At 36.9% G+C, this 12,475-nt stretch overlaps 1 protein-coding gene across 1 annotated transcript; it reads right to left on the bottom strand.

Moving 5' to 3' along the window:
• Nucleotides 1–676: 676 nt before the first annotated feature.
• Nucleotides 677–12,292, bottom strand: LOC101100805 (alcohol dehydrogenase 6-like). The gene is made up of 9 exons (XM_003985149.4): nt 12,190–12,292; nt 9,440–9,541; nt 6,928–7,066; nt 5,398–5,485; nt 5,036–5,255; nt 4,596–4,856; nt 3,357–3,492; nt 2,419–2,557; nt 677–881 (listed from the first exon to the last, which is right to left on the bottom strand). The coding sequence occupies exons 1-9, from the start codon at nt 12,223–12,225 to the stop codon at nt 857–859; spliced, it is 1,146 nt and encodes a 381-aa protein (XP_003985198.4). The 5' UTR covers nt 12,226–12,292; the 3' UTR covers nt 677–856.
• Between the last annotated feature and the right edge of the window lie 183 nt (nt 12,293–12,475).

Raw genomic sequence — 12,475 nt, 5'->3', positions numbered from 1 at the left:
GCTCAGATATCAGGAAGGGATATTGAATTAAAGCAATTCTAAGAGGAATTTTCCTGTCAGCTTTTGTGTTTCAAAAGCTGAAGGATTAAGGAGAATAGAAATGACTCATGGACAGATGAAAAATATAAGAAAAAAAGCAGGATAAGAGGAGCTTGAGTTTTTCTTTCTGCTCCTAATCTCTCAACCTCAATGAAGAAATGATTATACTGGCTCAAAGACTTGAAGAGGGAGTTTGGAGCTTGTAGATATGGAAGAATTCTTCTGAGAGGGTCCTATACCTACTACCTAGGGGTGGAATTGGCAAGATTTCCCAAATGCATTTTTGTGTTTGAAAGCAGTGAACCGTGGCTCAACATTTCATAGGTAGAGGGATAGAATGGTCTAAAGACCTTAGCATAGAAAATGGCTTACTGTGTCCTGAGATAGCCTTCCAAAGATTTATGATACCCCAGCATGTTGAGGAAGAAGCAAAATCATGCAAGCCCTGGTGTGGCATGAAAGATACAGAGAAATCTGTGTATTATGGAGGTACTCTGAGAATGGCGACAAGAGATAAGTCAGTGACACCTTTCATGGACTGGTGACAGAGATCAATTGGGTTGATGGACATATCAACAATGTCATCACTAAATCCCATCATTTCTCTTTTTAAAGTCACAGAACGAATTATGTAATATCTCTTCTCTGAGCAGTTATTTTATTACAGCTGCGTTCAAGATGCACATATTTTTCACAATTATACTGCATTTCCATCTCTGGTACGCCTCTTTCCACTGTACTGGAATGATCAGAGAGGTGATACAGGAAAGGAATGATATCCCCAAGGATGCCCTTTCACCTTTTATCATCTGGGATCTCAGAACAGCAGAATACAGCGGATGCTGAAACATAAAAGTGTAATAGTAAAGTGATTGAATTGCTTAAGAAACAGTGATTTCAGCAAAGCAATTATGCACTGTATTATGTGACATTGCATTGCCTACCTTTTCCTTCGTACCCCCTCCCAATTCCACCTTCATCCTAGTTCACCTATATGAAATATCACTTGATCCTCTGATTGGGATCATTGTTAATATCACCACTTGGATATGGTGAAAGCAGGATCAACATCAGTATCCAACATCAGAAAGGAAGGCCTCAGCTTTGAGGACTGTTTCTCAGGCTGTGTGATCACAAAGACATCCAAACCCTCTGCTATGGCTTCTGATCAGCTTTTGTCAGCCCCAGAATCTAGCACTGTGTCTTCTTAGGAAAAAATAATAATTTTTTTTGGGGGGGGGGTGTTCCTTTTACAGCATGTATACTGTCTGCTAGATCCCCTGTCTGCATTCTCCATAATCTGTTCATAAAATTTCAGATGAGGTTTCTTGATTCTTTATTTCTGATTCAGATTGGCTGACATGCTAGGTCAAAACCAAGAAGGTGGTATAGCAGGGTAAAATTTAAAGACCTAGATTAAAAAAAAATTTTTTTTAAATCACTTATCCATCAGAGAATGTAGGTAGAATTGGGGGAGAGAATTTGAAAGGGAGATGTGCTTAGAATCAGAATGAGAAAATCAAAGCATTCATCACAGGAGTAATTCCTCATTTACTTATTGTTGCTTATTCTCTACTGGTGTCTCTAGCACTTAGGACAGTCCTGGCAAACACTGCCCCATCACAAAATAAACATTGAATGAATAAATGAACACACTGAATGAACACTCCATCCCCGAAGGTTTGCTAGCTGAAACAGAGTGACCATTTGTCAGAAATGATGCAGAAGGATTTGTGCCCTAGGTGGAATCTAAACCTCTGCCTCTAAGATTCCTTGCAAAATTGTATGACTTCAGTAATGTCAACTCATTCATTCTAGATCATTTCTCTAACCAGAAAAGTAATACATAATTGGCCAATGTAGTGTCAAGTGCTTCTTAGTATTATATGGAATCCTTGAACATTTTATTTATTTATTTATTTATTTATTTATTTATTTATTTATTTATTTATTTATTTATTTTCGGGACAGAGAGAGACAGAGCATGAACGGGGGAGGGGCAGAGAGAGAGGGAGACACAGAATCGGAAACAGGCTCCAGGCTCCGAGCCATCAGCCCAGAGCCTGAAGCGGGGCTCGATCTCACGGACCGCGAGATCGTGACCTGGCTGAAGTCGGACGCTTAATCGACTGCGCCACCCAGGCGCCCCTGGAATCCTTGAACATTTTTAAAAAATAGGGTGATGTGGAACTTTCCCAAAGAGGGGCTTATAGGTAAAACTTTTTCTAATCCTGGTAATAGTAGGAAATAAGGTAGAGAGTGCGAAAGATATTGAAGATCCAAGTGGCCATCTCTTTCTCACAAAACCACTTGGAAGTGTTTGAAGAGTCATTTCTCTGTGAATTCAGGGTAGTGGAGATCATCAAATAAAGCACTCACGTTTTTCCAGCATGGTACAACTCGAAAGCTTTGTGGAGTTGGTCAAAAGGCAACTGATGGGTTATTAAGGGATCTATATTAATTTTATTTTGCAGGTAATCAGTCACTAGTTGGGGAATACAGTCTCTGGTTTTATAATCTGCAAAACAAAAAAAAGGCTATTGTGATAAGATTTGAGAAATGCCAAACCAACCAAAAGGAAACAAGTGTAAACTTGTGATGGAGATTTTCTTCTGAAAATCTGACATTGAACATGAAAGATAAATCATTTATACATCAGAAGCTATTGACTGCTGTTACTAAGTGTGGCTGCTACAGACAGTTCTGTTACCTAGAATTCCTTTAGAGAAAAATTGGGTCAGTATTCACGTGTTACTGGGTTGAAAAATGGTCTTTTTAAACTAGCAGTTTATAGCCCACCTCCTGGGCTTACCTTTACCCAAAATTTCCTCTTCTGTGTATTGATACACACATAGAGATGGCATTGGGAACTACGTGCAGATGGGAATGTTAATTGACTGAAACTGTTGGTCAATAATGCTCAGAAATAAGGGCTCCTCTGGGAGGATAAAAGCTGGTACCAAAACTCCAGGTTGGTGCATATAATTATCCAAAAGATTTGCAGCTAAAGTAGCAGAATAAACTTTGAACTCACCAGCATTTGGAACTGAAGTTGACTGAATTGTTTGAAACACTGGCAAAACCCAAAAACTATTTTGTAGGAGATAAAATTTGTATTTGAACTTAAAAAAACCTATTTAATTAAATTAACTGAAGTTGATTTGCAAAGCTCTCCGACTTATTGGAGAAGTCTTTGAAGACCTCTACCATTATAGCTCTGTTTCCCCAAGAGGAGGAATTTTGAATTGTATGTTTCTACAAAGTCAAAAGGGATTTCATGAGAGCAGCCAACTAGTCCCTTCTGTTTGTTGACCTACCTCCTAAACACACACCCTTCAGTGTCCGTCCAGAGATAATATCTGGTGCGTTCAGGGAAAGCTGTGAATTTGATGAAGCCACCCCAACCATCAGACAGATACCATAGCTCCGGTGGCAGGAATCCCAAGCAGCAATCTGATAACAACAATAATGACCGTAAGTGCCTTCCCACACAAGTAACAACTACCACCAGAGGTCGAGGGATTGTGTTCCTAGATCTCGAACCTCTTCCTGGCCAGATGCTATCTCAACCTCACCTTCAACACTGCTAGTGATGGGATTTCATTACAGAACCAGTAGAGTTTAGTGGGAAAGACTGTGCTAGCTGTGTGACCTTAGGTAAGTTACTTAACCTCCATATGCCTCAGTTTCTTCATTTGTAAAAGGAAGACTAATACTGCCTACTTCATAGAATTGTTATGAAGATTAAATAATTTACCATTCTTAAGACATTTAGAACACTATCTGATATATAGTGAGGACCATATATTTATTAAATAAAATTACTCACTGCCTTTGCCAGACCTTCTCACTTGCCATGGCTCTCTAACTCATTTCTATTAAAATAAAACATATACATACATGGGTGTGTGAAGCTTTATTTATTTATTTTTAATTCAGTTTTGCAGGGATGTACAGTGTACTTTTTCATATCTTATATATTTGTTTTACTTCCTTTTCTGGCTCATTGTCCTGTTGTCTTCCTCCTTTTCTCTATTTTGCCTTATTTTCTCTTTTACCTATGTTACTACCTTTACTTCCTTTATTTGTCTATCAAGTATGTTAGGTACACAATAAAACATATTAAATGTCTATATATTCTCTCCTCTGAACTGTAAGATCCAAGAGTTTAGTGCCTATTTTGTCCACCCTTATATCCCTAGGACTTCTGATACAGGACCCATAATTATCTTGTGAGTTAAATAATGTTTATACTTAAATATAAGAGTATATCTGAAGACCTAGGAATAAAGAAAAGGGAATACTGGTATTACGGCCTTTTGAATGTTTAAATTTTGTGTATTATAATGACATATCTTTAAGTATATATTGCTCTTATTTTTAAAATAGATATTTTAGAATGAATTTATATTCCATTTTTACATTTGGGGTCCACAGGTCCAAAATGTATGTTCGGGAGAGTTTATACCCATCTATGTGAGGATATTTAGCATGTATTTCTCACTCCCGCCCCACCCTCTTTAAGCATCTATGCACTGTGCCCTAAGCCCACCTACCATCGTATCACTGAGTCCAATGGCTTCAAAGGCAAAGTCAACACCAACTCTTGTCATTTCCATGACCACCTGCTGGACAGGTTTCTTGAGGTTATGAGGGTTGAGACAATCAGTGACCCCTAATGCTCTTGCCCGGGGAAACTTCTCCTCATTGATGTCAACCCCAATGATCCTAGAAGCACCAGATGCTTTACAGCCCATGACAATGGCTGAACCAACTCCACCAAGTCCAAAGACCACGCACGTGGAACCGCGAGTGACCTACAAATTCACAAGGCATGTTTGTATTAGAAATCAACCCTGGACACATAGGTAATTAGGAAAGCAAACAAACAAAAACAACCGTTGAAACCTTTGGAACTGTATGCAACTATTGAACATTTTGATGTTTTCCAGGCAAATCACTATGACACTCATTAACACATGGGTAACTTCCTCACCTTGGCCGAATTTACAGCAGCCCCATAACCTGTAGGCACCTCGCAGCTTATGATACTAACTTTATCCATAGGAGCAGCAGCATCAATTTTTGCCACTGCAATCTCAGGTACAACCGTATATTCAGTGAATGTGCTTGCACGGAAAGAGTGATAAATCTTTTTTCCTTTGCAGGTAAATCTGCTGGTCTTGTCCAACATTAATCCAGAAGAAGGTAGAACACTGTTCCGCGGTGACAGACACAGTTACAGGTGGCGGCACCGACACGTGGAATTATAAAGACAGAAGAGAGCACGTTTAGTTACAGGTCAGTGCTTATACAATATCAGCAATTTAATAATAGAGTAAGGGGTAAATTACTAACTCTTGCTTCTCACAGAAGTTTCCCTTGGGATGCAAACAGGAACTGCATTCTCTACACTGTGGTATAGCGAGTGTGAGGACTTTATCTCCTATATATAGAGAAATAATAATATGAGTATTAGTTTAAAATATTACTGGATCAAAAATACAATAGTATGTTTATAAAAATTTCATTGGATGGCTTGAAAACTTGCTGTGGGCAGATTATGGTAGCCAGCATAACATTGCCCATTGCTGTTTTCTTTTTAAGTTTTCATTTAAATTCCAGTTAGTTAACATATGGCGTAACATTAGTTTCTCTTGTAAGTTTAGATAAGGCACATCTTAACTTCACTGGCCCTTAAAAATTCCAAAGGTAGTGGATCTCAAATTCAGGAGAACTTTTGCTCTCTTGTCCTTTCTCCTCCAACTCTTTCTCCTCCAACCCCTCATTGTTTTACACAAAACTTTCACTGGAATTTTTTTTTTTTTTTAAGCTAAAGAGGAGTTAAAGCATATATCTCTTCTGTTTGCATTATGTTCTTGGAGATAGACCGTGCCGTTTTACTTTTGTCGCCTTTCTGTGCCTAGTGTCAGATTCAATGTAGGTATCTCATAATTGTTTGCCAAATGAGTTCCCTGGTAAGAGTTTCACAAATATCCTGACCATGCCCTTTATTAAGTCTCTTTGTGTGCCTGGTTCCAAGTTGTGAGGTTCTATAGTATCTTAATCTGTGTGATTGCTCTTCTTCACTCTAATCATTTCAGACAGGCTAAGAATAGCTATGTCCAGATCTTTTTTGGTAGTCTGGGGAAGAACATATACTTGCTTTCTTTGATTCTTTGAAATATCATCATCATCCTGTCAATGAAAATTCAAGTTTGATATTCCAGTTGATTAGAACATTCATCTGTCAAACATTCTAATGCATTCTAACCATGGGACAGGCACTGTGGTAAACATGTGGGGGATACAGTATGTAAGGAGCAGTCTCAATAGTTTTCAGTCTATTTAGAAGTACACTGGTCCTATCTCAGCTCTCATTTAGTTATGGATATATTCTTGGCTCAGCTACTGCCCCTCTGAATTGCTAGAGAAAACAGCAGAGAAACCATGTGACTCTTGGAATGACTGAATACATTTAATACAATGATATGTGATTAGTTAGAAGAGTCTAGAGGTAAACCAGTTTTTTTTCTCCTGTAAGTATGTGAATGCATTTTGTTTATTTATTTATTAAAAAATTTCTTTTAATGTTTTTTATTTATTTTTGAAGGAGAGACAGACGGGGGGGCGGGGGGGAGGAACAGAGAGAGAGGGAGACATAGAATTTGAGACAATCAGTGACCCCTAACGCTCTGAGCTGTCAGCACAGAGCCGGATGCGGGGCTCGAACTCACGAACTGTGAGATCATGATCTGAGCTGAAGTCGGATGTTTAACCGACTGAGCCACCCAGGCACCCCAGTGAATGCATTTTAAGTTCCTTCTCTGTGCAGGGGAGCTCTTTGGGAGGCTGTTTGTGGGAAGGTTTCATTACCCCACTTCCTACCTGGTTTCACTGAGCTCACTCCTTCGCCAATACTCTCTACAATCCCAGCTCCTTCATGGCCTGGGATGAAAGGAAAGTTTAGGGAGAGTAATCCTTTTACTGCATGATCATCAGTACCACAGATCCCTGTAGATATCATCTGCATAAGAATTAAATAGCCAAGAATCAGTTGGTTTGGAATTTTCCTTTATCTTTTTCTTTTAATCTGAGACTGATTATTAAAAAAATTTCTTTACTTGAACTGTGTCGTTTGATCCCTATTACAATGCTCAGAGGAATACAGGGCGGATTGTATCATTCCCAATTTAGAGGTGAGGAAAGGGAGATTCAGAGACTTAGAATGACTTGTCCAAAGTTACGTGGCACATGTTAAGACCTGGAAATAAACTTAGATTTTTTCGAAATCTACTTTGTACATTTATGTCATCAAATAGTTTTGAAATATGATGGACAATCACATATAATGAAGGAATTTTTGCCACATTATCAATAACACCATGATTGAGAAACAAAGAATTTTAGGCCCATACTGTTGAATGTTTTTCCAATGCTCTGGGAAAATCTGTTTTTAACATTTCAAATTTATACATTGAGAACATTCTTTAAATTAATAACATAACAATGAATTTAAGGTAAAATTAACCATTGCAAAATTTAGTTGACGTTGTGAAGTTTTAAAACTTTCTTAGTTAATGGCCTGAGTTTTCTTATCTGTCAATAGACCTGACCCAATGACATTGGTCATAAAAATGAAACATTTCATGTACCGTAGCCCCTAAGTTACTGCTGTGCCTGGGTTGCAGCCAGAAAAGCCTATGCCTGAGCATATTGACTAGTTCTCCAGCGTGTGTAGTGAGAGTGGCAGCATTTATAGCTGGAACACTGGGAACAACTGTGGTATATGATCCCGGCAAATGAAGGATCCTGGTGAAGAGAAAGTGCTCATGAGAAATATGCTGTGGTTTTGGTTCCCACAGTGCTAAAATGGCTTCAAGATGCTGTCAAAGGCTAGAAGTGTTGTTTTAGGTATGCAGCAGCCTGGAATCTCCTTATTACTTTGGTTCTACATATCAAATAAGAGTACGCAGTTATTTTGGGGAAGTTTCCCATGGCATAAGCTGGAGGTGGAATTGACTGTTCTTATGAACAGACCCAGTCCTTAACCTTGATTTGTTCAGGGTTCAGTGTGATGTTGCTGAGTTTCTTGCTATGCAGCTTCTACCTTGGTAGCCTATTGTGGATTTATTATTTAGGGGGTAGCCTTTGTAGTTAAGGAGCCTATCAATGTAAGAACAGAGAATATTGACTAATTAACTAGTAAACATTTCAGCAGATGGTGACCCAGTACACAATAAGGACTAATTCAATGCTGTTTGGATGGATGATAAATAGAAAAATACAGCTTCTGAACAGCAGTCAGTTACCAAACTTCTTTCTTTGTGTACATTCTTGTCAATTTTCATTTTGTTCTTTACCATGTCTCATTGGTGAAATAAAATCTTGAGTGTAACACTAGACATGGACTTGATAATTTATTCAGTGTTCCCAAATTCTCCTGTTTTGTCTTTCACTGCCTGTCTGTCTTTTTATACTTCCCTCCATCACCTTTTCCTTTTGGCATCTTTCCAATTCCCTTCATTCCTTGTCTCTGTTACTCCTGTAGCCATCCTCCTACACCTTCGACTTTGGTTAGATATAGTATGACTAGATGCATATGGCATCCAGTATTTGTCTTATTTATTAAGTCAAGTGTTCAATTTCCTGATCTCAAATTAGAAGATAGGTGGATATTAATGTTTAATTAGGAGCAATAATACTCCTAATCTTGGGTATTTAATGGTTTTATAAAATTTGGGATGTATTGATCAAAAGTTTGATTTGAGAGTGGCAAGAAGCTGTTGACAGGTCATTGTTTTCCCATCCCTGGTCCAAGCTCTGTTCAATAACTGTTAACTCTTCCAAGTCACTTTGAAGACTATCATGGAGTCCTAGCTGCTCATTCCTAGAAATTGAAATTTACCACACAGTGAACTTTTTCAGACATTTTCTGAGGTTATCATGTGTGAGCTCCAAACAATAGAGATGGAACATTCGTCTGTTAGTCATTGCATATTCATTTGTTGATATCAATTTTGTATCATTGAAGTAGGGGGAAATCCAGTTCTTGTCGCCTTTCCCTCAATGAAAAGAAGTTAGTACTTAAAACACCTTCTAGGTCACATTGTGAAGTATATAGACCTATGATGTTATATAATTTAAGTAAAAATTTCAATACTTAAAAAGTAATTATGGTAGATGAGTAAATTACCAGTATTTTACAAATATTAAGAATATATTAAACATTCATTACCTCTATTTATTTATCTTAGTTTAAAAAATTCATTTTACTAAGAGAAGTGGACAGACCCCAAATGCAAATGTTATATGTATTACATATAAAATATGTTTCATTTCATGAAACAGGATTTCCTTACATTTACCTACAAAGGTAAAAGTTAAAAGACAAATTTACCTTAATACGAACTTCCCGAGCCTTTGGTGGATCGACTTGTACTTCCTCAATTGCAAGAGTGGAACCTGTTTTCCACGCAATGGCTGCCCGGCATGTGATTGTCTGTTGACACCAGGACAACAAAATTTTTGTGAAAAAAATTAATTTTTATTCTGATCATACAAATGTCACTTATTTGTTATAATTAGTAAAGTACAAAAATCATAAATAAAATATCACTGCAATTTTAGATGCAACCTACTGAAATTTTAGCATATTTCCTTCTAGTCTCTTAAAACAATTTTGATACAGTAGAGATCATGTCTATAGTTTTGTATTCTGCTTTTTTGCTAGTGACAGCCACCATGTAATGACCATTTGTCATTTACTTGTAAGTAGGCATTTTCTCATCACTTCAAATGCTTTGTAATCAGAATTTTACCTATTTTTTTTAGTAATCACTACACCCAGCATGAGACTGAAACCCATGACCCCAAGATCAAAAGTCATGTGCTTTTCTGACTGAGCCACCCAGGCACCCCTGTAATCAGAATTTTAAATGGCTACTTTTGGGGCACCCGGGTGGCTCAGTTGGTTAAGTGTCTGACTCTTGATTTCAGGTCAGGTCTTGATCTCACAGTTCATGGGTTTGAGCCCCACGTGGGGCCCTGGGCTGACAGGGCAGAGCCTGCTTGGGATTCTCTCTCTGTCCCTCTCTCTACACCTCCCCTGCTCGTTTGTTCTCTCTCTCAAAATAAATAAACATTAAAAATAAATAAATAAATAAATGGCTACTTTGTATTTCATCATTTGAATATTCCAGTTTGCTTAGTAACCACTTACAAATGTAATCATTTCCGTTGTTTTGACTGTTCTAAAGTCTAATGTGATAAACAGCTTTGTTCATAATTTTGACTTGCCTGGTTTCCTTAAGTAACAATTATTTTGGAAAAGATAGAGACATTGCTAAGGCTGAATTGATTTCCAAATCTCTTAGTAGAAATGTTTAATAATTTGGCACAATTCCTAGAAGTAAAAGAATATCTATATCATCATTTATCCCACCCTCATTAGCACTGACCATAGTCATCGAAACCAAAATATCTAATAGACACAAAAAATCAATCTCTTTTACTAGTATTTTTTGAATGCTAATAATATTGAATATTTTCCATGTTTATATTAGTCATATATACTTTTCTGTTTCGTGGAGTATTTGGTCATAGAGTTAATGTATGTATCTACTCGCATCTTGGTGTTTTTCTCATTAATCATTTGACCTCTTTACACATTAAAGGAATAAGTTATTGTCTGTCAGCTTGCTGTACATGATTTTCCCTGATTGATGTTTGAACCTTAATTTTTGTGCATTTACGTGCATGTGTGCGCACATACACACATTTTAAAATTTTGGTTAGAAGCTTCTTTTCCTTTATTATTTATCCCATTTTTATGCTTTGGAAATTCTCTTTGCATAGAGACCAAATAAATATTTCTTCTTCTCATTCTAGATTTTTATAGTTTGACTTCTAAGTGTTTAATTCTTAAATCCAACTTAAAATCATTTTTTTGTGCGATGTGCAGTTATAGAATCTAAATGAATTGTCCTAACATGAACTCTTGATTATTTCTTTCATTTATGCTTAATTAGCCCCTTTACTATATACGTAGAAGTTCTCAAATTTACAGGTTTCTCTTTGGAAGCCGTTTCTCTTGTTCCATGTATCATCCTGACTTCTCTTGCAGCAGTACCGCAATGATCAAATACTTTACTTTTGAAAGAGCTTAATATCTGGTGGCCCCAGTACGCTTTATGATTTTATGTATGTTCCATTTGCAATGTTTCTGCGCTAGTAATTGTAAGATATACTGAACTGACTGACTCTGTTATGTCTCCAAGAAACTTAGATAGATATACATATATCTAATATATAATATTATCTAATATCTAATATCTAATATATATCTACATATATATAATACATATATGTATTATATTACAAAGAAAAGGGACAAATGCCACAAGAGAAGTTCAAATAAAATTATATAGAAAAACACTACTTCTTTCTCAAGATGAAATAATTCTGCTTTCACCTACCAAACTCCAGTAAAAGTGTATACTTTATGAAAAACGCTTTCCTAATTTCAAAATGGTTCACACTCAAGGCAAAAAACTTGGAAAGCTCAGACACGTAAAGGGGGGCGGAAAATGGCAAATCTGGCACTCAGCTATTACTGTTTGTAACATTTTATGTTCAGTCTTTCCAACTGATACGCTATGTGTGTTTGTGTAATCATACTAAGAAAACTATTTTACAGTCTGTTCTTGCACTTTGCTTTATAAGTATTTTCCAGGTAATTTAAAATAATCACTTAGGACTTTATTGACTAATATATCAGAATTTATTTAATCAGTTTCCTAGTATTTGACATATCTTGTTTCCAGTGCTGTCCTCTTAAAAACAATGCCATGATTAACCTATTTATAAAAACAACATAATTATTTCCTTGGAATAAATTTCCGGGTCAAATGATAGACACGTTTTTAAGCATTTGATACAATATTGTCAAACTATCACCCAGGAAGTTCCGAAAAAGTTATTCTCCCATCAGTGATGCTTGAGTTTCCACAAGTGGGAAAACATTAGGTATTGTCGTTAAAAATCCTTGCTAATCTGATTGGAGAAAATGGTTTCTTAACTTTGTTTCAGTGTATACTTTTTAGATAACTAATGGAAATGACATAAATGTATTTTAAAGATAGCACTTACTTTGCCCGAAGTGTCCATGATGAATTTTCTTTCCATGGCACCCTACAGGTCTACCCAAGAGAACTACACTTCTTCGACTCTGCTCCTGGGCAAACTAGACAGAGTAGTTATAGTGTTTGCACACCGGAAGTTATTAAACCTAATTACATAATCACACATCAGCAAAGGGAAAACCAGACAAGCAAAGTGGTTGGCAAATACGGGAAGGTGAAAGACAGAAAGGAGTGTGGGAGAATGATTAGGGAGGAAGGAGGTCGAAAACAAGAATGCTGAATGAGGAGAGCTT

The sequence above is a fragment of the Felis catus genome, chromosome B1 (assembly GCF_018350175.1).
Source record: "Felis catus isolate Fca126 chromosome B1, F.catus_Fca126_mat1.0, whole genome shotgun sequence".
Lineage (NCBI taxonomy): Eukaryota > Metazoa > Chordata > Mammalia > Carnivora > Felidae > Felis > Felis catus.
This window is presented reverse-complemented; position numbering and strand designations above follow the sequence as displayed.

What these genes read in the sequence shown, in the direction of transcription:
- LOC101100805 (XM_003985149.4), bottom strand. Translation starts at nt 12,225, where the DNA reads ATGGAAAGAAAATTCATCATGGACACTTCGGGCAAA. An exon ending in CTCGGGAAGTTCGTATTAAG is followed by an intron (nt 7,067 to 9,439) that starts GTAAATTTGTCT and finishes ATTCTTATGCAG; the next exon opens with ATGATATCTACAGGGATCTG. An exon ending in GAAGGGTGTGTGTTTAGGAG is followed by an intron (nt 2,558 to 3,356) that starts GTAGGTCAACAA and finishes TTTGTTTTGCAG; the next exon opens with ATTATAAAACCAGAGACTGT.